The sequence below is a fragment of the Malania oleifera genome, chromosome 2, assembly GCF_029873635.1.
Source record: "Malania oleifera isolate guangnan ecotype guangnan chromosome 2, ASM2987363v1, whole genome shotgun sequence".
Taxonomy (NCBI): domain Eukaryota; kingdom Viridiplantae; phylum Streptophyta; class Magnoliopsida; order Santalales; family Ximeniaceae; genus Malania; species Malania oleifera.
The window spans coordinates 116381606-116408498 of record NC_080418.1 but is presented as its reverse complement, the minus strand read 5'-3'; the positions used below and the strand labels follow the sequence as shown (position 1 = coordinate 116408498).

The 26893-nt window shown below is 37.2% G+C and overlaps 1 protein-coding gene and 1 pseudogene across 6 annotated transcripts; both read left to right on the top strand.

Moving 5' to 3' along the window:
* The first annotated feature begins 25 nt into the window (after positions 1–25).
* On the top strand, positions 26–26629 carry LOC131149269 (uncharacterized). 6 transcript variants are annotated; one of them, XR_009135185.1, is made up of 3 exons: positions 109–388; positions 3227–4679; positions 26015–26629. XR_009135185.1 is itself a non-coding variant. In XM_058099573.1 (3 exons), the coding sequence occupies exon 3, from the start codon at positions 3348–3350 to the stop codon at positions 4452–4454; it is 1107 nt and encodes a 368-aa protein (XP_057955556.1). In that variant the 5' UTR covers positions 255–388; positions 709–800; positions 3227–3347; the 3' UTR covers positions 4455–4895. The 6 variants fall into 6 exon arrangements, 4 of the variants coding, with proteins under 4 accessions (XP_057955558.1, XP_057955555.1, XP_057955556.1 ...); XR_009135184.1 differs by having other exon boundaries at positions 255–383; XM_058099573.1 differs by lacking the exon at positions 26015–26629 and adding an exon at positions 709–800 and having other exon boundaries at positions 255–388; positions 3227–4895.
* On the top strand, positions 26019–26629 carry LOC131149270 (prefoldin subunit 2-like; annotated as a pseudogene).
* Positions 26630–26893: the final 264 nt, after the last annotated feature.

Here is a 26893-nt window from a genome sequence, read left to right as displayed (position 1 = left end):
GTAAAAAACACTACTCATCTAACATCTTTTGTTTAAAAAATGTATATCATTTTTTTTGAGACAAATAAATTTGAGAAATAAAGTTCTATCAAGCTATTGGATAATTTTAATTAAAATAAAATTAAAATTGGAAAAAATTTCAAACCTTTAATTCCAAAAAAATAAAATGCCAAACCAAAATCAAATCGAAAAATAATTAATCGATTTTTTACTTCGATTTTATAGTTTGATTTGATCTTTCTGGCTTTAGATTTTTCTTGCCCACCACTGCTTGCTCCCTCTACCGCCATACAGCATATCGCCCGCATTCGGCATTCGCACAACAAGGCAGATTGCGGATCCTCATTCTGCAGTCGCAGATCGCTTTACGCCGGCACTCGCGAGTAATGTTTGTCCTCTCTCTCTCTCTCTCTCTCTCTCTCTCTCTCTCTCTCTCTCTCACACACACACACACACACACACACACACACACACATGATTTGCCTAGACCAGAGACTCTTCCAGAGACGGTTTTGGGACAATTTCATTTGAAAGCAGATGCTTTCTTGTTATTTATTTATTTATTATTTTTTGTATTGGGTGGGAAGCTGAGTATATTTCTTGTATATCCATACTGAAGGCGATTTGCTGATTGAATTTCAAGTGATTTGAGAATTGAGAATGTTCTTGTTCTGTAATAACAAGGGCTCCCGACACTGCATATGACAGGGTCAGGAAAGGGAATATATGCATGTGCAGCATTTTTACAAAGCTGATGATGAAGATGATGACGATTTTTCAACTGCACACAAGTTTAAAAAGTACTACAACTGAACTAATAATCTATTTTTTTCTGCAATAATTCTAAATAAAGAATCCCTCACTTCATTTACCTCTAATGATCTATTTTCCTCTGCAATAATTCTGAATTAAGAACGAATTATAGTGTTTGGATCTCAGACATCTGTAAGACATTAACATATATGTTATTAACATTAAAGCCTTATCTCGTCAATCAAATTTGAGATCAATTTTTTAATTAGGGTTTGAAATTCCTATAAATCATATAGAGTTTTAAATGTTTCCAAAATTAGAGTTCTACTTAATATCTCTAGTGTGTGTGTGTGTTTTTTTTTTTTTTTTCAAAATTAGTGTATTTAGTCATTTCAATATGTAAATATAAGTGTTTTTAACTTTTCAGAAAAACCAGTGTTTTAATACTTCTATAATCAGTGTTTCAAGTTGCAAAAATAATGGTCTAATTGGTGTCTCTAGTTAGTTTTAATTTTTCAAATCAGTGTGCTAATTAGTGTTTTTAGTATGTAGAAATCAGTGTTTTAAATTCTAGATTATCATTCAAAGTTAGTGTTCAGTGCTTCAAGTTTTCTAGATTAGTGTTCAAAAATTAGCATTTTTAGTGTTGAAAATCAGTGTAATGTTTCAAAAATTAGTGTTTTTAGTGTTTCAAAATTCATGTCTTTGGGTAAATAAAAGTCAGTTTTTTAAAAAAAAAAAAAAATTGAAATCAGGGTTTTAATGCTTAAAAATTAGTGTTTGGAGCGCAATGCACGGATTATTTCAGGGAAAAAAATTGAATAGGCAGTTGTTTTGGGAAAAGATTCATTATGTGGCCTCTTTATGGTGCTTCCTTTTTGGATGCTTTAAGGGAACGAGCTTTTCAGATGTTCAGCAAGATTGGAGGAATATTTTGCTTTGGGGTACTTCAATGTATTTTTTTTGTGCTTTTAGTTTTTTTCTCTGGATTTTTCCAGAATTTTGATTGGAGATATCTCATTCTCCTCTTTGTGAATTCTTCTTTTTCTAATGAAATCTCTCCTTTTGCTATAAAAAGTGCTTCAAAGTTAGTGCTGTAGTATCTCAAAATTCGTGCCTTTATAACACTATTATGTAAAATTAGTTCTGTTGCATATTAAAATCTATGCTTTTAGAACACTGATTATGTAAAACTAGGGCTGTAGTACCTCAAAATCCGTACCTTTTGTAGAACACTGATTATGTAAAATTAGTGCTGCAGTATCTCAAATTAGTGCCGTAATATCTTAAAAATTAGTGCTGGGTATTGAAAAGTGACTATTTCAAAAATTAGTGCTTAGTTTTCCAACTTTTTGATAGCAAAAGAAAGTTTCATTAACAGGGAAAAAATTTACAGGAGTGAGAATGAGACATCTCCCAAGAGAAAACTGGGACAAACCAGATATAAACAATTAAGATCCACAAAGAGAATAGATCAACAAGCCAGCATGTTCCTCTGATCTCTTTGTAACTTCTGAAAACTAGTCGCTCTGAAAAATCAATCCTAGAATATTTAAATCCTTACTAAATTGATTTGTTTAGTACGTTGGAATGGAAATAATTGAAAATTATATGCCAAACATTTAATAATATAAATGTCAATTTTATTCTGTTCTGTTCCATTTTTATGTATCACATATTGGGTTAGAATGTCTGATATAGGTTGAGAGGGAATCCAACATGTTTTATTCTTATTTTTTATTTTTGTGTGAATAATTTATGGATATTCAATAGCTGCATATGTATATTTAATTACTTCATAACTCCAAAGGAAGGAAGGGTTTTTGAAATTTGAATTTATGTATTTGAGTTTCATGCAATGAATGTTTGTATGACTAGAATTTTCTTCATTAGTTTTTGAACTTCAAAAAATAGTCTTTCCATATCACCATTTGCCATTGGACCGTGCCATTCATCATGGCCAAAATTCATTGGAAGCTTCATGGGCCAACATGATTCACTTTGCATTAATGTAGACAACATGTCTTTGTTCACCATATTGTACCAGTCCAAGAGTTTCCTCCAAGAATAAGTCGCAAAAATAGAGTTCCAACATATGGGCTTTAAGGAGAATAAGCAAATTTTCCATAGAGTTGGGAGAGGAACCACTTGTGAACTGAGATCCACCATTATTAAGGGAAGTAGCATTTTTGTCTTTTCTACTGACTTGGCTGGCTGTGCTTGGGTGCTGTCTTTGTTGTGTTCCTTTGGTGGCCTATGTTGCTGCTGTCTTTGACTCTTTGTTGTATTCTAATTTATAGGTTTCTCTTTGTAAGTTACCCTTTATCTGATATATGGAGTTATCTTTATCTAATAGATATTACTCTCTTCACTAAGAAACAAAAAGAGGGGTTTTTTTTTTTCTTTCTATTTGACTAATTAGTTAAAAATGTTGTCTTTGTTGTTTCTTTGTGGCCCATGTTGCTGCTGTTAGCCTACCACAAACCTCCTGGCTGCCCGCACTAAACCTCAATTCTTCTGTATAATCATTCGGGCACACCTGATGCAAGTGGGTTATAGCGGCAAGTAATTCTCTTTCATTGCAGCAACCCTGAATGAATATGCTGCTGATGTTGCTGAAAAGAAGAAATGCAGTCGCGTCTTCAGTGGTGAGCTCTTTCGTATGTTCAAGGTTCTGTAGTTTTTGCACGGGGGACTCTAAGATTGTTGATAAGGATCACGAAACTGCCCAGGTGTTGGTTAGTCAGAGTACCAGTGTCACTTCTTCAGATTATTCTAGCAGGTTACATCTTTCACCATTGTTTTCCAGTGAAAGGCTTCATACGGGCAGATATGATATTGAGCTTGTGGACCCTGATACTTGGCGGGTTTCATCAGGTTTAGTGGAGGCATGGAGAGGTGCATATGGGGCACTGGAAAGAAGATCTGCATCTGAAGAAGATATTGATGATGCAGCCAATTGCTGCACTCGCTGTGAGGATGACCCAGACTTTGATGAGATTGAGGATATGAGAATTCACGGCCATCTTTTTTATAAATTAGATAGGGATTCAAAAGAGTTCGAAGAGTACAATTTCAATTTTCACCGGAAGAAATCTTTGAGGAATAAAAATAAGGAGAATTTAAATTGTAATGTGGCTTCCGGAAGTGAAAGATCTGTGAAGAATAAGGATAAGCGGGAGGACAGGACAAAGAAGAAAGGCTCCGATCAAAACTTGTCTTCTAGTAGTGAAGAAATTCCAAAATTTGTAAAGAGCAGATCTTCTTCTCTATTTAATGAAACAGGGAGTTCTTATGTTGGGGAAAAGAAGTTGAGGACTCCCACTTTTAATCAACTTACTGCGCCCTACCATGAACCATTTTGCTTGGACATTTTCATATCGAAAAGCTCGATTCGTGCCTGCATTATTCATAGAGTGACAAGCAAGGTTGTGGCTGTGGCACATTCCATTTCTAAGGACATGAAATTCGACCTGGCCTCACCTAAGGATTCGACTGCTTGTGCTGCTGTGGGCGCAGTTCTCTCTCAGAGAGCATTGGCTGATGATATCCATGATGTGGTATACACACCAAGAAAAGGGGAGAAATTAGAGGGGAAGCTACAGACCGTGCTTCGGTCAATCATTGATAATGGTGTTAATGTGAAGGTGAAGATCAAGCAAAGAAAAGCCAAGAAAGCTGTTGACTTTCTTGCAGTTTAGGAGCATGCAATTTGATTGGCTGTGATTTTATAGACAATGCTGTGAGGATTTCAATGGCAAAGAAATAGTAAGATTCTTCTGCCCTGCAGGGGCTATGATGGTGATGCACAATTCATGTGCTTCACTTTGTTCAATGATTTCTACAAGAAAAATTATTGCAGCTATTGCAACTCCAAAGAAGTTCTCAGATTTCAAAATTTTATTCAGCTTTCCTCCGTCATTCAGGTAACGGACTAGAGGAATAATAATCGAAAATGGCAAATGAGATAATGTATGGAATGTAGTGGTTAGTGAAGTTTGGGGTTAGCAAGTGAGATGGTGCTGAAGATAGAAGATTGTATTTAAACTGTTGCTTGTGCACTTGTGTTTTTGGATTTTGTTTTGTAATTATGAATTAGCCAAATCTTTTTATACAATTTTTTATTTTCCCTTTTGAACTAAGTAATTGGAACTATACAAACTGTTTCAATTTATGCTTCATTCATGAATGTTTGCTCCAATTTACATTTGTGCCATTTTTGCGGCTAAATGTTTACCGCAGAAGGCCAATTGCCAATAGTGGGGTAGAGTTCCTATTCTATTAGTTATAAATTTTCTTGTAAGTTTCTTTGGAGTGTTTAAATTGAAGGCAAGAAAATATCGTTCATAACCTTTTAGGTTATGAACTGGTTAAATAGTTTCTTATTGTTTTTTGGAGTGATTTTGAAATCTAGATGATTATACAACTATAATTTATTTATATATTCTTTGATTGCTTTTCTATGGCAAATGGGAAGAAAGTACATGAGTCCCATCAAAATTCAAACATCATTTCTTCTTATTGAGCATATTTAGCTATGATTCACTGAGATATGTTGTGGAGTTGGGCTAGTGAAGTCATACACGTCTTGATCTTTGTATGCATGGCATATACAATCTAGCATCCAATGCATTGATAGACAATTTCACCTAGCCTAGTTGATCACTGCTTTCGAAGAGCATGCAGTGCCTGGGGTGGTCAATAGGGGTGTATTTGAGTCGACATAGTGGGATACTCGAACTTGGCTCGATTTGAACATGCATAAAATATATAATTTATATAAAATATTAAATATATGTATAATATATATCTTAATAGTATAAAATAATAAAATAAATAAGCTCGATTAGGCTCAATTAGGTCCGTGAGTAGTATTACAAAGCTCAAATTCGACTCTTGAAGATGCTCGAGTAGCTTAAACTCAAATAGAATCAAGTCAAGTTGAGTAGAGAGCGAGTTGAGTTTGAGTAGCTTACGACTCATGAATAGGCTTGACTCACACCCCTAGGTGAATCGCCTTATGGTGGTTATGTGTGAAGAAAAATTTAGCAAAAGTGGGCTTTTGAGGCTGTGCTGGTTGGGAAATTTTTAATGGTGCATAAGGCCACATGCCTTGTGGATGGAGATGAAATTTTTGGGGAAGGGCCTTTCAAGGGGTTTTGTTTTGATGGTGATGGCAGTGTCGCAGAGGGATGTAAAAAAATTAGTGTTGAAATTGAGGGCAGTAGTTGTGATTTTGGGAAAAATTGCAATCTTGCAGAAGATCAACGGTGATTGTTACAATCACTAGTTTCTCTCAATGTGGCCTATTGTAATGTTTGGGCAATTGGGCGTGAGGGTTCGACACCTCGACTTATAGGGTGGCTAATTGTGGTGGGGTGATGAGATAATAGGTCAAAAATTCAATGAAGTTGCTACTAACCCGTTATATACTTAGGTGCAGTTAGATTAGGTTTCTCTGTCTATATGCTAAACTTGGGTCTAGGGGATGTGCATTTTTAATTTGCTTTACTAGAATAGGATTTGGGAGTACAATTATGTGATGGAAAGGTACCAACACCCCTTACACACCTTTTTCACAAACAATATGTGATTATCCAATGATTACCTTCAAATTCAATTAAACATGATTCATGAATCTTCCATGTTTATTTAATTACCAACCTTTAAATATCGAATAACTCCGTTGTTGTGTAGGCCATTCTCACCTCAAGAAGCCAAGAATGATGTCATTACCCCACTTCCAAGCTCCATCTTTGGATGGATTAGAGATATTGGAAAGAAAGAGCTTCAAAACTAAAAAAAACAAGTACGGATTTTTTGCTACAATGACCAAGATATCTTGAGGTGATGGAACTAGATAACACCCCCACCACCCGGCAGTGCACACGCACCGAATGCTTTAGGAAAGATGAAATTTCCCATCTCCCATTTATCATGGGGGAATTGCAAAGGCATACAAAAGACGAGCAAATCAATGATGTGATATGCAAAAAATGTCATGCAATAAGAAATCCAAGAGGTTGAGCTTTAGAGGGGTATTCTATTTTCAGAAAATTTTCTATGACATTTCTGTTTTTTTTTTTGTTTTTGTTTTTTTATTTGAAAATGAGGAAACAGAATTAATTTTTAGCACAAGAACACAAGTTCTATCGTTTTACTTTTTTCTAATGAGCAATACTAGTACCATTTGAACTTTTTTTTTTTCTTTCACAATTTTTTTGAATTGTTTTTCTTAATCATAACAAAAGAAAATACAAACATCACCTTTTTTGGGTTTTTAGCATGATAATAATTATGACAAACCTCAAGATTTTGGATTAAAAGTACACAAAACACTATTTTTGCAACACAAAACAACATAAAACATGAAAGCATGGATTTTGTGATACTACAGCACTAATTTTTAAGCATTAAAACACTGATTTGGGGGAAAAAAAAAGTACATGACTTTAACATACCCAATGACACAAATCTTGAAACACCATGGATTGGCCTTTCACTTACCTAGGGGTCACTTTGGGGGAGAATCCTAGAGCTGTGGATTTTAGGAATCTGATGATGGAAAGGGTGACAAATTAGATGGTTGGAAGGGGGCTCTTTTCTCTCTTGGGGGAAGAATAATCTTGATCCAAGCTTGTATTTCTATCATTTATATATATAGTCTATTTTTAAGATTACGGTGGGGGTTCTAGCAAGCTTGAGAGGATTATGAGAAAATTTTTGTTGTCTGGTGGGAGAAGGCGGGGGGGGGGGGGGGGCGGGGGGGGGGAGGTCTAAAATTAGGGAGGGCTGGGTCTTGGTATGTTGGTGTCATAAAACACTGCTCTTTTAACTAATTGGTTTTGGCGCTTGCTTCTCGAATAATCTTCACTTTGGCATAATGATGTAGGACAAGAAACAAGACCTTGGAGAGCTCCAAGTTGGAGACTACTCAAGAAGAATTGGATTGATGATTGTTGGGTTAAGTTAGTGGTTTATTATATGTGTTTAGTATTAATTAATATAGGATTATGTGTATTTGGGGCTTGTTTGTAATATTTGTGTAAAATAAGGGCATGTTTGTAATGTAATGCAGTTTTAGGGGCTTTTAAGTAATTTCATGTGAAGAGGCTTTCTTATAAATAGTGTGTGAAAGCCATGTTGTAGGCAGTTATTGATGAATTTGAATTTTTGATTGAACGTGAGTTCCCCCCTAGTATCTCCTCTCTCCTCCCTTCCCTTTCCTTCCTCTTCTATTTCATCTAAATTCTCCCATGGCTGCAGAACCTTGATGCTGCCCCTGCATCATTTGGTATTAGAGACCAACTATGATCTTCATTATTCCATTTCAGTCCACCCATTCTCCCTCACTCTTGTCTTCTCTTCTCTTCTCTTCTTCTCCCTTCTCTCTTTTTCTTTCTTTTCTCTGTTCTGATATCTTGCTCTGTCCTTAATTCCCTGCTGCACAGCAGCATTCTGCCCTATTTCCTCTGCTCTGTTTCTCTTCTCCTTCTCTTCTTCTCCTCCTTTTATTTCTCTCCCTATAATTCCCTTAGTTCCCTCTGTTCTCTTTCCTTTCTTGTTCGCTGATCTGAACTCTCTCTTTTCTATTCTGATTCTCTGTTCTTCTTCCTCTTCCCTCCTTCTCCCTTCTTCTATCTTCTTCTCTGATCTCTTCATTATTCCATGCCTCTGCCTCCCTCCTATCTCTCTGATTCAAACTCCTGGTTTTCTGTGAAATTTCAGTAAAAAAAAAACTGAAAAACAGTTCTGCAGTTTTTGAACTTTTTCAGAAATTCCAGCCGTGCCCCCATTTTTTTTCAAAAAACCACCTTCCCGACCCCTTCCTGCAAAACCTTGCAAACAGAACCCCCCGAAATCCTCACCCTCTAGTTTTCATCGCTTTCCCGACCACTGGAGGAATCCCCATGCGCTGGCCAAACATGCTCCAGCCATTGGCCTTCAAGAATCCCTAGTGTCTTGTGCTTTTCTCATCACACCACCACCACCACTGTGCTCCCCACCCACTGATCTGCAGTCGCCTGAAGTTTCATCACCGGAATCTCGCCACTGGCGACTCATGTGCCCCATATGCCTTCGAAGCATGTGAGAAAGTCTCCCAGATTCTTCTGCAATTTCCTGTCTTGTGAGAAATTGCCTGCAGCCATGATATTTTGAGCTTCTCCATGATAATTTGATCTGCAGCTTGATATTTTGATCACGGACACAATATATTGTAAGCAAGCGTGATAATTTGGCACGTAACCCTAGAAATTGTTGCTGCCAGCATAAAAAATAGGTTTCGCTGCTGTAATTTGTGAGTTTTCTTTGTGAATTCGTTTCATTTCAGCAGGACAATGAATATCAAAGGTGAATTGAAGATATTTTTTGATAAACTAAGAGCAAGGGTTGTGGGCAAATTGTGTTAAGGCTTTTGGTGATATATAGTTGCAGTATATATGAATAAATCCAGCAATATGGTGACAGCATACTGGAAAAATGAATGGCTTTTGTCATACTCTAAGCATAAGATCAAGTCCTTCCATACCTTTCTTAAGTATGGGTATAGGATTATGTGTATTTGGGGTTTGTTTGTGATATTTGTGTAAAGTAAGGGTATGTTTGTAATGTAATGTAGTTTTAGGGGCTTTTATGTAATTTCATGTGAAGAGGCTTTCTTATAAATAGTGTGTGAAAGCCATGTTGCAGGCAGTTATTGATGAAACTGAATTGTTGATTGAATGTGAGTCCACCCCCCCCCCCCCCCCGGGTATCTCCTCTCTCCTTCGTTTCCTTTCCTTCCTCTCCTCTATTTCTTCTAAATTCTCCCATAGCTGCAAAATCTTGGTGCTGCCGCTGCATCACATAAAGTAGTAAGAAGTAAGTTCGTTCAATGAGAATGGGCGGGATATGAATGTTAATTTAAGATGTTCTTTGTGTAGTCCATGGAGGTCCACTTCTCAGATTTATTCTTCATTCACACCTCACACTAAATTTGAGGCGGGGAGGGGTTCATGTATTTGTTTTGGAAAGACCTATGGCTAGAAAACACTTCCTTCTCAACTTCTTTCCCTTCCTTCTCCACTTATTTCCCTTGTCTCTTTCGTTTGAGTTGAACAAAATACAGGCATATTTCTTTGTTGGTGATCTTAGAAGTCCTTTGGTTTCCTAGAATCTCCATTTTAGGAGACCGCTTAACGATAAGGAGATGGTGGAGTTGTCATATTTGTTATCTTTATTAAATGAGAGTAACCTCTTTTTGGGGAGGGATGTTCGTTCTTGGTCTTTGGATCAGATGGGAGTGTATTTTGCAAATCTATTTTTGAATTATTGTTTGGTAATGGTTCCAATTCTTCATTTTATGTGGAAGGCCAAGTCTCCCCCAAAAATTAAGGCTTTCACTTGGTTGGTTGTGTTTAATAAAATAAATATTAGTAACTTGCTGCAAAATGAGAGACCTTTGAAGGTTCTCTCTTCCAATGTATGTGTGCTTTGTTTCAAGAATGAGACAGCTTCTCATCTTCTTTTGCACTGTGATTGCTTGGAGGATTTGGAATAAGCCTTTTGGTATTATGGGAGAGAGCTGGGTATGCCCTTTTTCAGTGGAAGACTTGTTAGCCATTTCTCTTGCAGGCTTTGGTAGGAGGAAGGATAGGGCAGCATGATGGAAGTGTGGCGTTTTTGTAGTTTATGGGGAATATGGATGGAGCATAGTGCAATGATTATTTTTCTGTGTGGGTGCTGGTTTGGACAAAATTCAGTACTTGGCTTCAGTGTGGTGTGTTGGGTTTGGATGTTTTAGAGGGGCTAGTTTTCAGGAGTTACAAAGAGATTGGAGGAACATACTGGCTTGTTGATCTCTTCTCTCTTCCTTGATCTTAATGTTTATTTCTAGTTTGTCCCATTTTTTTCTCAGGAGATGTTTCATTCTCACTCTTGTAAATTCTTTCCCTATGAATGGAACTTTCTTTTGCCATAAAATATGGGTGAAACATTTATGACATTGAAAGTTTGAATGTCATGAATGCTGTGAATAGGTGATAGTGCAAGTGCAAGGGGGTTCGTCAAAATTGTCCCAAGGAACTCTACTTAATGCTCGAAAGTGCTTTTATAAATCTTGATGGGGCCTTGGAGCTTGACGCAATTACATATTTATGCTCATTATTTTTATGTTATTGGCTGCACCTCTTTAAAACAAAAAAATACAAATTTTCAGCTTGAGTCGAGGATCTAAAATAACAGGGATTGCCAAAATCATGCTATAATCTGACAAACATTTGTTGAATTTCCTCTTTATTTCACTAGCCAAATCCCTTGAAAAGCTATCATCACCTAACTTTGCATCAAGCAAAGTTAATTTTATCTTCCACACTCCTTGAAAGTACACATTTGCCAGTGCGTAAGACGCCCTGAAAAAAAGTTATCATGTATTAGAAAACCTTTAAAAAAACTAGTAATTTTCTCAATTTCCTTTTGGCAACTAGAAAAATAGCATCTTTATATACAAAGAACTTTCAAGCATTAAATAAGCAGAGTTCTACCATGTAGGAAAATGTTGATGAAATCCCTGTACATGTGGCATTCTCACATTTTCACAACATTTATGAAATTCAACCTTTCGATAATTAGGCTGTTTTTCATGTTTGACATGATCTTGTATTTTGCTGACAGATATTTTTAGACCATTTTGAACGATGAGATTTAGTATGTGCATGCAAAAAATGAACATGAAAAAAAATCTCCCTAATTAAAGCACAAGTTTAGATTAGACTTCAAAAAGTCTACAGAGGAATCACTGCATGAAGAGTATCCAACATTATAGAAAATGATATTTTTTTTTCATCAATACGAGTTCACCAATAAGTTCATCACCTTGTTATTAAGTGACAAACTGGTGTGTGAAGGAAGCATGTCTGAAGAACTCAATATTTTTTCTTAAGCTTCCAATTCTATCCAAAGAATGTGTAGTCAAGCATAAATTATCATAAGTGTTGAGTGAAGTCCATAATTTTCAAGTCAGGATAATTTTACTAAAATTATTCAACAAAATTTCGCAAACATAAAATAATTAAAAAAATTCCTGAATCCTCATTTTTCAATCCCATAAAAAGCAAACTGAGCAACAGTAGCAGCAAATGCAAAAATCAATCCTTTGATTCCTTTCCAGGCCCACATTTATAGAGCCATGACAATATTGAAAAAAATAAAACTAGTGAAATTTTATAATATAAAGATTGAAGACCACATGTTTATAGCAAGGGAGATTTGAGAGAATGCCAAGATCCGGGAGTCCAAGGACCAACCAACTGACCTAGACCAACCTGACCAAGATAAGACTTAAATCTTTGGTCAAGATAAACTTGGATAAAACTTAAAAATAAAAGCATACTGGAATCACATGATGTCTCCTCCATTCCATTGTTCTGTTTGATGCTTGGATGCCATAGCAGCAGAGGTGCGTGATCTTGTGACTGCTGCCACATGCCTTAGAGATTGGAGTCGCTTGAGTAGCTGAGTGAGGAAGGATGTGGAGTTCTGAATTTGATTGTCTAGGCTACTGAAGTGCGTGTGTGGTGCCATTGTGGTGGAGTTGTGCCTGTTTTGTGCCAGTGCAGTGGTGTCGTCCCTGTCATTGCTATTTTGCCATATTCAAGAGTAAATATTGAAACTATCAAATATGAACCATGAAGAATTGAAGGTTTGGTTTTAGCATCATGGTTTATAAGTTTGTTTTCAATTTTCATGATTTGCAATTGCTACTTCAGGTTAGCATTTTTGGGTCTTGGCCTTTGGGGCTTTGTTGCTTCAGGTTTGGCTGCTTGGACCCTTGCCGTTGTGCAGTTGGGCCCGGGTCTTGGGTTATGTAAATAATAAATAGTAATAGGACTTGTTTGTTAAGGCATCAGGCAGGTGTCTTCTGGATAAACATGACCCAACCCGTTTATCAATGGGTAAGATTTTCAAAAATTATATATAATTCATTTAATTTAAGGATTGAATATGATTCAGTTTAGGCGGATCAGATTTGGTCTTGATAAATGTATTTTTATCTGTTTTTGTGGAGTCTAGCATTTAGCCATTTATCCAGAAACTTTAAGACTTGTGCAAATTGTCTTGTGAGATGCTCATATTTTTGGTGAGAGTGTCTAATCGAACAAACAAATATTTGTACCAATTGGTGCAGGTTTGATGATGAGGTATTCAGTGCTTTTGTTAGTGGGCATGATATAATGCAACATGTTATATGGTACAATAATGCTGAGGAAGACTAAGCTTGAGAACAAGTATGGATCCTAAAGTGACTAAAATGCACACACCACTACCAACGGACTCACCATCGCTCAATCCACCAATAGCGGAAAGGCTATTTCTGGAGGAACCTTGCCAGCTGCACATATGCTCCACAGATTGGCATCGTGTGTGTGAATCATTGTTAACTCCTACAACTTCCAGCCTTGCGAGAAATTGGTTCCAGCCTTGAGATTTTGGAGCTATTTGATAGCAAACTGATTGAAAAAGTTTGATTCATATTTTGGAGGATGAATTTAGTTTTGACCTATTTGCTGCATTTTGTGGGTTGTTTGTGAAAACTTAAGAAATTGGGAATTAAGTTGAAAGAAGTGTGTGACTAAGTTGATCATAGAGTCACTGGTGAGATTACCAAAATTCTGCCTTTTATCTTGGTTAATGTTTAAATTATTAGTAAAATTAGTAATCTGCTTAGTTCCAAGTTTCTTGTGTCCATCTAAGGAAAAAACTGCCTTTATAGTATGAGTTCCTTTGGGTAGTTCATTGCTTGAATCCTAGTTCATACCCACAGATCCTTGTTGTCATACTATGTAGAACCATGTCAATTCACGTGCATTATGTTCAATAGCCTAATGTGTGTGCATTGTAGTAGTTTTAGGATCCATATCACCTGTAGTTTAGTCTTAGAATCAATGTAGTCATGTTGCATTATCCTATGGCCACTAACAAAACCACTGAAATCATCACCACTGAACCTGCACTCAACAGGATGAGTCAGGTCCGTGGACCATCTACTAGTTTAGTACCTCTAGCCTCAAGTTAATGTGGAGTCTAGGTTTGAGGATGGTAGCTTTGATGAGGCCAATGATGTGGAGAAACGGGCATAACCCACATTCACGTTGGCATGACTAGGAGGACTTTGGAGAAATCACTAATTGGGTCAAGGAAGATGTGCGAATGTATGATGGAAAACTAGGTCCAAATTACTCCTTAGATTGGATAGAAGAGATGGAGGATTACTTTTGAGTGGTGCTGCATATAAGGACAAATTTCAGTTTGTTGAGATAATACTTCTATGAGTAGCCAAGAAGAATTGGCAAAATTTTCAACAAACCCTCCATTAGATCAACTTCTCATTACTTGATGGGAATTGATGACACAATGATTGAAAGAGAAGTAGCTCCCTTCTTCCTATAAGAATCAATGAGCTCTTGAACCGTCAACAAACCACAACTGTAGCAAGTTATAGTGAGCGATTTGATGAGCTTTTGCTTTGGGTGGTATTGTTGAGGGTACTCATCACAGTCTTAGTTAATGCTCCTCCATGTTAGCGGAGAGGTTGAATTGTATTCAAATCTCTAGAAGTGATTTGTTAGAAAGCTATTACAATTCCTCATAGATCATCATCTCAAGTGAGTTAGTCTCGTTAATTCAAACCCTTCGTCAATCTAGGCCTAACGACTAACATTCCTTAGTTTACCCCTAAAGAGAGTACTGCAAGACAAGTAGATTCCCGTTATGTCATTTGTTTTAGTGGGCCTAGTATTTCTCAAGTTAATAGCTCATTTGTGCAATGAAAATGCTGCCACTAGAGGTTGCATAGCTGCTTGTTGGGGACAAATCTGTCAATCACTGAGAGGTGCATTGTACCCATCCGAGACTATAAAGGTAAGATTTTTTTGTGATGTACTCTTGATGGATATTGCCTATGTCCTATTAGACTATTAGTATGCCTATGGTTGTAGGAACTTGATGTGAGCAATCATGATAGGGAATGCACTTATGTGTATAGATACAAAGATAATAAGATCATTTAGGAACAAGCTAAATGGTAGGGAATACCCCTACTAAGTCACACCATGGATCCTAAGTTTAGGGACAACCTAGCACTGTAGTCCCTATTAACATAAGTAATCAATTGTTAGATATTTAGATATGAGGCTCTTGAGTGATATGACTTAGAAAACAAGTGTTTCTTAGCGTGTATACCTTGGGAAGTTTTCTAAGGCGAGTGAGTATTGTTTGTTGAGTTCTTTTGTCTAGTATCCAATGAGCTCCATAGTGTGCTACTGTCCATGCGGGACAACATGCTATAGATTTCTCAGGTGAGTGAGTATTGTTTGTTGAGTTCTTTTGTCTAGTATCCAATGAACTCCGTACTGTGCTACTGTCCATGCAGGACAACATGCTATAGATTTGGTCCTAGGTTCATAGTTGCTTAATTTGCCTCATTATAAAATGAACCTAAAGGAGTGTCGTGAATTGAATAGGCAAGTAGGAGAACTCCTTTAAGAAGGGATTTGTGAGATATATCCTTGGTCCTTGTGTAGTGCCAGCCCTTCTTACCTTGAAGAAGGATGGATCTTGGAGGATGTCTGTATATGGTAGAGCTGTCAATAAGATTGCCATCAATTATAGGTTCCCTACCCTTGGATTAGAGGATATGCTTGACATGCTAGCTGGCTCTAGTTGGTACTCGAAGATTGACTTGTGTAGTGGATATCACCAAAATAGAATTAGACCAGGAGATGAGTGGAAAACTGCCTTTAAAACATGATTTATTTGACTGGTTGGTCATGCATTTGGGACTTTCTAATGCTCCTAGCACCTCTATGAGGGTTATGACATCTGCTTTGCAGCCATTTGATAAATTCCAATGGTATATTTCAATGATATATTGGTCTATAGTAATACAAGGGGAGGATCACTTGATTCATCTTCATCAGCTTTTTGTCACTTTGAGGGAAGCTAAATTGTATGCTAAGCTTAAGCAGTGAAACTTTCAATGGGCCAGTGTGCTCTTTATTGGTTTTGTGGTTTTTGCTAGGAACAGCAACTGATCCTTGAAAGAATTGAGCAATTAGGAAGTGGCATAAGCATGGGACTATTTCTAAGGTTCATAGCTTTCACGATTTAGCTACTTTTGCAATTCTTTAGGCATTTTGGCACCATTAGCCACCCATATTTCAAAGCAGTCTTTGTTCGTTCATCCATGACCATGAGTTGCATGCTAGGGTTAGATGAAGACTTTCCATGAATGATATGGATTTACAAACTTGTTGTAGATGTACATTGTAAGGTTAGAGAATTTAATGTGTGATATTGTCATGGTTTGTATTAGACCTGAATGCTAACAAGAAATTCCTTTAAAAAGCTCCATGACTGTGCCATTGACCTTGTTTGCATCTTTGAGAAAGTTGAACATAATACTTATTTACTTGATTTGCCTAATCATATGACCATTAGCCCAATTTTTATTGTCGAGCACTTGACACATTACCGGAGCACCTTTGAACCTCTTGCTTCGTCATCTAATACTTATGCAGGGTCAGCAGTTCCTCAGGCTCCTTCCATTTCTTGGCCACAGGACACAGTGGAGTTTATCCTCGAAGATGAGTTCGAGACTTCTCCTCAGGGTGATTTTCGACGGTACTTGGTTCAGTGGAGAGGTCGTCGCAATTTGGATGCTGCATGACTTATTGAGGATACTGGTTGTGAGGTGTTTCTGAGCTGTTAACGGTCATAGTCAGAGTTACACTCTCTGGAGCTGAGTTCCTTTCAGCTGTGTGAGTGTGATGATGATGGCCTACATCATTTAAGCTCCCTATATGGTTCAATTTAGATTTAGGAAACTATGAATTTATATTATATTTTTGTGTGTTGTATAATTTCCTTTTATGTTGCGGTTAACATATATGTGTTTTAGTTTCTTTTTTTGCTAGGCATTATGTGTTTTAGATATATTTGAGTATAAATGCTTTCTTTGTATTGTGCTATATTAGACAGTTACCATATTAGAATTCGGATTTTCAGAACTGGTTTCCCTCTCTTCTCTTCTTCCTCCTCCTTCATTTTCTTCTTCTTCCCTTCTCCTCTTTCTCTTTCCTCTCTGTTTGGTCCTGCTGTAGTTCTCTAGTGTAGGACAAGAAGCAAGACCATGGGCAGATCCTTGTTGGAGACTAAGTTAGAAGGATCGGGTCAAGGGATTGTTGAGTTTAGTTATGGTTTATTGTGTGTTTTGTTTAATTAGTATAAAATAATGTGTATTTGGGGGGCTTTTTAGTAATGTTTATGTATTTTAGGGGTATGTTTATAAATTCATGTAGTTCTAGGGGTATATGTGTAATTTATTGTGTTCTGACTTTCTTATAAATAATGTGTGAAAGCACTGTAATAGTAGGTTGTTGAATTTGAATTGAAAGTGAACGCATGATTCCCCCTAGTATCTCCTTCTTTTCCTCTAATTCATCTGATCGAGAGCATTTTCCTTTACTAGATTAAGGGCTATTAAATCCTTGTTGACTATTCTTCTTCCCTTCTCAACAATGACAACAACAACAAGCCTAAGTCCGACTTAGGGTTGGGTACATGAATTCTTTTCCTCCAATTCATTCGATCGAGAGCATTTTCCTCTACTAGATTAAGGGCTATTAAATCCTTCTTGACTACCTCATTCCAAGTTATTTTGGGCCTATCCCTACCCCTTTTCATGTTAGAAACAATAATTAACTCACTTCTCTTCATAGGTGCTCTACTAGACCTGTGTTTTAAGTGCCCAAATTATCTATAAGTCATCCCTCTCTTATCTTGTCTGTGACCAGTGCTATGCCTAAATTATTGCATATATGCTCGTTCCTTAGTTTATCTTTTAATGTTATACCACTCATCCATCTTAATATTCACATTTTAACAGTTGTTTCTTATTTGCCCAACATTCCGACTCACAAAGCATGGTCGACCTAGTAACTATCTTATAAAACTTCCCTTTCATTTTTAAGGGTATTCTATGATCACATAACATGCCTGATGCACTCCTCCATTTTATCCAACCTGCTTTAATTTTATGTATTACGTCTTCAATTATCCCTCCCGCTTGCATAATAGATCCAAGATATCGAAATATATTAGTACTAATAATTTCTTGATTATCAAGTTTAATCTTCTCTCCACTACTCCTCCTTACGTTACTGAAATTACATTTCATATATTTTGTCTTATTCCTGCTTTTCCTAAAATCTTTGAACTCTAATGCAGTTCTCCAAAGTTCTAACTTAGATTCCACTTTGCTCCTACTTTCATCAGTGAACACATTATCATCTATAAACAACATATACCAAGGGATCTCGTTTTGGATATTCCTAGTAAGTTCATTAATGACTAAAGTAAAAAGATAAGAACACAAAGTAGAACCTTGGTGTACACCTATTGTGAGTGGAAAATCTCTAGATACCCCCCTTTTAGTCCTAACTCGACTCACTATTGTATCATACATATCCTTAATGACCTTAATATATCTATTGCAAACTCCCTTTTTTTGTAAAACCCACCAAAGAACTTCCCTAAGTACTCGATCATATGCTTTCTAACCTTTCTTAAAGTCAATAAAAGCCATATGCAAGTCCCTCCTCTTTTCCCTAAAGTTTTCCATTAATCTTCTTAAAAGATAAATAGCTTCAGTTACCAATCTCTTGAGCATAAAACCCAATTGATTATCTAAAATCCTTGTTTCTAGTCTTAATCTTTGTTCAATTACCCTTTCTCATAATTTCATTGTATGACTAATAATCTTAATTCTACGATAGTTATTACAATTTTGAATATCGCCTTTGTTTTTTTTTTTTTTTTCATAAAGGTACTAACCTTTTTTCCTCCATTCTTCCGGCATTTTCTTTGTTTTTATAATTTTCTTTCCTTGTACTCTCCTACATACTCTCATGGCTGCAGATCCTTGAAGTTATCTGCATAATTTGGTATTAGAGCCCAACAATGATCTCCATTCTTCCATTTTCAGTCCCCCATTTTCCTTCCAATCATTCTTCTTTTCTTCCTTCCTCCATTCTTCTCCTTCTTTTCTCCTTCTGTTTGCTTTGTTCAGTCTGGCAATCTCTGCTGCCTTGCTGGTTCTGTCTCTCCTCTTGTAATTCTGTAATTGTCATCCTCTTTTTTTTCTTTTTTCTTCTCTGTTCTGTCTCTAACTCTTTTTCAATCTGTCTCTCTGTTCTGCTTATTCTCGTATTGTTCTGCTTTGTTATAATTGCTGTCTTTTCTACTTACAGCAGTTTTCTCCTTCTTAATTCTTCTTCTCCTCTTCCTCAGATTCTCTTCTCAAATCTCTTTTTCAATTCTCTTTATTTTCTGTAACTTCCTTTTAAATTTCCCTGTAATGTTCTCCCACACAGCCATACGGAAACAAGTATGCTTACTGCAACTCCTCAAAAAATTACAGTCGTTCCCCTTGATTTTGAGACCTTAATTTCTAGACGTCATCTTGCAACACCACCCATACCATTGAAAACATTACCCTTCAGAACCCTCTGAATTTCATCACCATCTGATCACTGGTGAAGCCCCACATGCCGCCGAAAAGTTTCCAGCCATCAGCCCCTCTTGAATCCCTAACTTCCTGTGATTTTCTTATCACATCACCACCACCATTGCATTCACCAACCCCTTATCTACCTTCGCGTGGAGTTTCATCCCCGGAGACTCCCCGCAAGCGACTCGCGCACCACACGCCGGCAACGTTCTTGTGGAAGATTCTCCTTCTGTTTTGCAACTTCCAAAACTGTAAATATTGCTTCCGTCCACTGTAAGTTGAATTTTTTTTTCCTACAAAAACCTGCAATTTTGTTGTTATTTGATGGAAAAGTTGATTACTTGTGGTACACACTTTGAAGGATCTACCTGCTGCCAACATCAAGGATCAGACAAAATTGCTGCCATTTTCTGCCCTTTTTTGTTTTCTGTTTTTTTTGTTTTTTTGTTTAAAGAAAAAGAGGGCGGAACCTCCTATATTTATTAGAAAACCGCTCATTTATGGCAGAGGAATACCGTGTTTCCAATCTTGAGACTTGGGGAAAACAAAATCAAACCCCAAGAATCTAAAACTGACATAACCAACTTATTCAAAACCAATAAATCAATGACCCACAACCAAACAAATAAATAAGAACTAAACAACTATAAGTGGAAAACAAACAAAACTCTGAAAGATCTTGAGGAATATACCAACCCCTCCAACCTTCACAAACACCAGCACAAAGCATCACGAGCGCAAGGAAGGAAATCCCAACAAATCCAATCGAATCATTCCCCTGACTAGCTGTGGAAGCTCATCCTGTCAACTATATGATCGAGATATACCAGATTCATCCTACTTGGTAAAGAAATCCGCACTTTGATTCACATCCCTATAAACATGTTCCACTTTGTAATGTATGTCTTTCAATGCCAACACAAGCTCCTCCCACAATTCCCATGAGTTCCAATCCGAACACTTCCCAGAATTAATCCATTGAACCGGCAAAGCAGAGTCACAAGCAATCTCCACTTGATCAAATCCGAGATCTTTGCACGGATTAATACATATAATAATCGCTTTCAATTCAGCCATATTATTGGTTCCATAGCCCAGTAATGAGGAAAAAACTTCTCTTTCATCTCTTATCACTCCACCACCACAATTACTTGGGTTACCTCTACAACTTCCATCCACATTCAACATAACCCAACCTATCCCAGGTTTACACCATCTGACTACACGAGGAAGGCAAACCCTCACATTTTTAACTTGAATATCCAAAGCATGAAGGACTGTAATATCCGTGCAAGAAGCAGGTGCACATTTAGTTAACTTGTCCGAAATGGATCTCAGCCAATATTTAATATCAAGCCACACAATTCGCACACAGTTGACACTGAATCATGAATTGATCATCCTGGCTCTACATCGACGAGTCCAAAGTCTCTAAATGATGAGACTAGATATGAGACCTACCAAAATGGCTAACTGTGAGGCCCATCTTGCACAACTAAATCAGAAATTAACTCTGGCTTTCCATGTATTTGTTGCCATACAACTAACACCCAACACCACTGCTGCTTGTTTCCATACCTCTTGAGCAAAAGATCCCGTGCAAAACACATGGTCTAGAGATTCAATCTTGGCATTTGAACAACAATCACACCGAGAGGCCATCTGAACACCTACTTCTTGAATATGAGTATCAACTAGAAGACAAGTGAACCAAGACTTCTACATACAAATTGACACCTGTTTTGGCAACATAGGATGCCGGATCCATTTTGAAACTAAGAATTCCTCTTTACGCTCCCTTATAATTTCCCAAGCACTTACCGTGGTAAATTTCCCATCCGTTGAAGGTTCCCAAATTACTGTATCTGGACTCTCCTTGCAAGAAAGAGCAGAGTTCATTACTTCCTCAGCCTGTTCTTCACCCAACAGATCCACTAATTAATCAACATTCCACCCATCTCTATACCAACAATCTCGTGTTCGTAGCTTATGGTTTCTGATTTCCTGAACCTTAGCACAAAGGGGAACGGAGGCTAACCATCGATCAAACCAAAAAGAGGCCGACCTTCTTTAATTTGAACAGGAACATGCTCTAATACTTCAGGTATCACCCGAGCAATCGATCTCCAAAATCTGGTTCCTTTATTTGACTTTATTTCTCTCAAGTGGTGTCTATTATTCAAATACTTGGCTTTAAAGAATTGAGTCCACAGATTATCCATAGTTAACAATCTCCACACAAACTTCATATGCAATGACTTTTTTACTTCCTCAAAATCCCTAATACCCAAACCACCCTCACAAACAAGCTTACATATATTAGGCCAAGAATACCATTTCCTTTTTCTTTTATCATTTACTCCACTCCAAAAAAATTCAATAACATAGAATTTAACTTTGTGAAGACAATATTAGGAATGTCAATTACCGCCAATTGATAAACCGTCATTGATGATAATACATGTTTAATTAAAACTAAGCGGCCCCCTTGAGATAAAAGCTTAAATTTCCAACCTGCTATCTTTTTCCTCAATTTAGCAACTGGAGGCTCTAAACTACGGGCCGTAAGATGACCCGATATCAAAGAAACACCCAAGTATGTAGCAGGGAACCCTCCTTTCGCCAAGCCAGTCATCCTTAACAAGGATCGCTTCCGAGCATAAGCAATTCTCTTTGACAAAAAAATACTTGACTTATCTTTATTTATCATTTGGCCAGACCAATTTTCATATTTCTTAAGAGTCTTGATAAGCATTCGAATGGAACTTCTCTTACCATTGGCAAAAAAAAGATTGTCATCCGTATAGAGTAGGTAAGATACCAAAGGTGCCCCACAAGGATGATAGCAAGCCCCTATCTTATTCTCCATAAAATTTTTCTTTAGAAGCCGAGAAAGAACTTCCTGTAAAATAATAAACAGATAAGGAGATAGAGGGTCTCCTTGGCGAAGCCCTCGAGAAGGTTTAAAGAAACCTTTATAAGTGCCATTCATCATAATGGAGAACGAAGGAGAGGAAACACATTCTGCCACTAAACCACAAAATCTCTGGGAGAATCCAAAGCTTTTTAGAACCAAGTTAAAAAAATCCCAATCGACCCTATCAAAAGCCTTAGCCATGTCTACTTTAATCATTACATTTCCACCATTAGACTTCTTATGCAGAGAATGAACCATTTCTTGTGCCAATGTAATATTTTCAAATATACTTCTACTGGGAATGAAAGCTTCCTGCTTTGGAGAAATCAATGCAGACAATAAACCTGTCATCCTTGCAACAATAATTTTTGAAATTTTTTTGTAGATATACAAAGACTAATAAGCCTGAACTTGTCAAAACTCTGGGAATATTGAACTTTTGAGAGTAAGATGCAGAATAAAATCTAGGAAGAGGAGGCCCAACAAAAAAATCTCTACCTGCATCGATCACCTCTTCTTTTACAATATCCCAACAATCATGGAAAAAAGCCGAACCAAAACCATCTGGACTTGGGCTACTATTTCTCGGGGTAGAAAGAATAGCATCCCTTACCTCCACTTTCAACGGAGCACGACAAAGAGCAATATTCTCTTCTTCAGAAACCATAGGAGATATAATATCATCAAGGTAAGCTGTTCGATTGGGTCCTGCACCTGTTAAGAAAGTTTGAAAATACCTTACTGCACCCTCATGAACAGCCTCCATAGAATCCAACACTTCTCCATTCGGAAGCTTTAATGAATGAATCATAGCCTTCTTCCTTTTTTAGTTCACAAATGCATGAAAGAACTTTGTATTGTTATCCCCCGCCTCCAACCACTTCTTTTTGGCTATCTAAGAAATACGAATCTCCTCCCTCTTTTCCCAAGCTTACAACTTGAGTTTAGAAAGGAAGAAATCTTCCTCAATTTCTGGCGAATACCCTTCCTGAAGCTGAGCCTCTAGAACCTTCATACTTTCCTTCAGTTTTTTAATGTTCTGATGCACATGTCCAAATACCTGCTTGTTCCAGTTTCGGATTGTAACTTTCGTATGCTTCAATTTAGCAGCGAGTCTAACTAAACCCGTGCCGTGGGATTCCTCCCTCCAGGCTTCCTCCACGCAAGACTTAAAAGACTGATGAGTGTTCCACATATTTTGTTACCTGAAGGGAGAAGGACCGTACCGATGCAAATTTCTATGAAACCAAATAATCAATGGGTTATGATCTGAAGTCCACCTATTTCCATACTCAAAATAAATATTTGGCAAAGATTGAATAAGAGTTGAATTATAGAGGACCCTATCCAGTTTTTCCCAACTCTGAGAATTTCCACTGTGACCATTACACCAAGACATGTTGCTGCCAGTAATTGAAGATTGTTCCTGACAAATTGAGAATCAAGCTAGTGGTTTTACACAAGTAGATTGAGAATTTTGGGCAATTTGTGTTACTTTTTGTGATGTACAGTTGCAGTGTGTGTCTATATGTATGTATGCAATATAGATTCAGTAACATAGGAAAAAGGAATGCCATTTGTCAAACTTAGGGTACAATTTCAAGCATTTTCACACCTTTCTCAAATGTGGAGAGAATGTTTGCAAATCATCATTGATGGAAGATGCCCTATGAATGTGGTTTATATAAATGGGGTCAACTTGTATACAACTTCATTTGGAACCTCACCTAGAACTGTATAAGATATCTTGGAATGACAACACTACTTCACATGCTTGTGAAAGATGTCTGGCTTCTATCGAAATGAATGACTATTTTGATAATGTTTCATATAATCATACCCCTGAATATTGGTCATGTACCCCTGGTTCTCCTTGGTTTTATGATTTGGGTGTGATTCGAGGACATGAGAACGCATGTCTTTCACGATAACAATGAGAAATTTTGAAGTCCATCCCCCCAATCAACTACGACAAACAATCTGTCAGTGTTACTCAACTTGAAGACGCTACAAGCAAGGAAATGCCTGTGCTTGAAAACATCAGTCTTTCATACATTCCAATTCTCAATTCAAGTCTATCGTGCTGTCACCGGAACATGGTTTGTTGCATCACTCAAGCACTGGCTTTTGAAGAGTCCAAGTTTGCTTTTTTACTTTTGATCCTCAACATTTCAAAATTTGAGGCCAAATTTTTTATGGATGGGGAAGATTTGATGTAGAACAAGAAGGATAATCATGGGTAGATCCTTGTTGGACACTAATATAGAAGAATTGTGTCCAGGGATTGTTGAGTTTAGTTAATTGTTTATTTTGTGTTTAGTTTAACTAGTATAGGATTATGTGTATTTGGGGGCTTTCTTGTAATATTTATGTAATTTTGGCACATATTTTAAATTTCATGTAGTTTTAGGGGTTTGTGTAATTTTATGTGTTAGCGGGTTTCTTATAAATACTGTGGAGGATTTTGTATTTGTAATAAATAGTGTGTGAAGGCTTTCATGTAGTTTTAGGGGTATAGGATTTTTTGTGCGCTAAATGTTTTTTTTGTCATAGATTCATTGGGAGGATTTTATATTTCTAGCTTGTACTGTTTCCTTGGGTTGGTTTGGGAGTTATGTCATAGGTTACTTCATTCTTGTGGTAGGTCCACTGTTATTAAAACAAAGTGTCTTGTGCTTTAAGAACTATTTCAAGGACTGGGTTTTCCCCACACTGGATTTTATCTCAACTGGCTTGGACTGTTGACATGTTTGGAGTATGGGGAGAGAGAGAGAGAGAGGAGGGCACACTAGGTCACCACACACCATGTCACCGCACACCTTTGTTATAATTCTTCTTCCCTGAGTTAAGAACTGATGTCAAGAGATACAATGCATATGTGTTTTTCTACAGAAAAAGAACATATGAAATCCTCCTTAGAGTATATAAGAACAAAAAAAAAATAAAGTAGAATAAAAAACCAAAACAGTGCAGCCCTCCATCATGCCAGAACTCTGAAAAAGACAATCTTCCAAATATACTGGATGCTATCCCAAAGCAATAGACAAAAAACATTATTTTCCCATGAATATGTGCACTCTGCTCCAACCAAAACCCCAGAATACAGCCGAAAGCCCACACTTATACAAAGCCAAATCATCTCTACTCTTCCCAGAACCTGTAAATGGGATAGACTATAGATCCTCCATCAGCTCCAACACATCCAATTTTCTCCAAATAGTCCAAATAAATTATTCCACACCCTTGAGAGGAAACAATGAAGGAACAAAGACAGATTCTGAAAACATAAAGATCAAACATCTTTAGTTTAGCTTTAAAAGGCATCATATTCTGCAACATATTGTTATTGTTTACTGTAATTAGAGCAACTAACCATATTAAATCTTTAAGTCTTAGAGGGGACTTTGGCCTTCCAAATAGTACAATAAAGTGGAAAGACAATTGTATGGGCTAAATGCTCAGAGGGAAAAAAAAATGTGCAAGAATATTCCCCCAAATCAAAGACCCCAGGACTGATAGTCCGTCCCAAAAGTAGGACAACTACCCTCCAACAAACACAATAAAGAGGTGAGCTCCAACACCTTCTTATCATTAAGAGACCTACAAAAATGAAAATCCCAAAATAATTCATAAGAAATTTATGGTTGACTGAACCTTGTAACATTTCAGCTGACATAATTGTTGTTTAGTATTTAAAATTGAATGTCTTGATATCCACTAAGCTACTTAAAAGGTTCATGCAAAACTGTTGGGAGTGAATCATAGATAATTCACTTTCTGTTTTTTTTTTCCCCCAGAATCATGGCAAGCAAAGGTGAAGGTGATCGAAAGGAACCCATGAATGAACAAATGGTGGCCAACTGATATGGTGCTATGAGGGCGGAACTCACCCAAATATATTCGAAAATCACGGAGTTAGATATGGGAGTGAGTGAGCACTCGTTGGTTATTGGAGCTATTGAGCTGCTTGATCTATCCCGGCGGTGCTATCGGATTATTGGAGGTGTGCTGGTGGAGAGAAACATTTAGGAAATCCTTCCAGCCGTCCAGCACAATAAAGAGGGCCTCGAAGAAGTGGTTGGAAGGCTTAATGAGGCCTTAGAGAAGAAGATGAAGGACATAGCCGAGTTTGAGGCTAAATACAAAATTCAGATGAGAAAATCTGATGATGAGGTAAAGGAGGATAGCAGCCGGAAGGAAGGTTCTGCACAGGGAGTTCTTGTTGGCCCAGCAAGTTGAAGCCCATGTAAATGTTTTTGTTCCATCTTTATTCAACAGAACGTGCAAGACAGAATGTGTTTAGTTTCCCTTTGATGGTGTATTGAGTTGTTTAGAAAAGGTTGTTTGGCATAATGAGGATATCTGACTGACAAATTTTCTTGAATATGAGGTGCTTCATGCATTTCTCTCTCTCTCTCTCTCTCTCTCTCTCAGAAGCCTATGTCATACTGCAGAATGGAATGGTCTTTTTTTGGGTGCATGATATATAGCATAATACTTTCTGTTTTGTAGTTTAATCATGTTTCTGCATTTGGACTGAGCAAGCAATGTTTGGTATTGAAAATAGAATGAAATGGAATGGAGCTGGAACCCTGTGGAGTATTTTTATTTTATTAAATTCATCTGAGCCATTAAGAATCAACGAGTGAGATGTTTTAAGTTCCAGAACTTATTTG

What these genes read in the sequence shown, in the direction of transcription:
- LOC131149269 (XM_058099575.1), top strand. Translation starts at nt 3,348, where the DNA reads ATGAATATGCTGCTGATGTTGCTGAAAAGAAGAAATGCAGTCGCGTCT.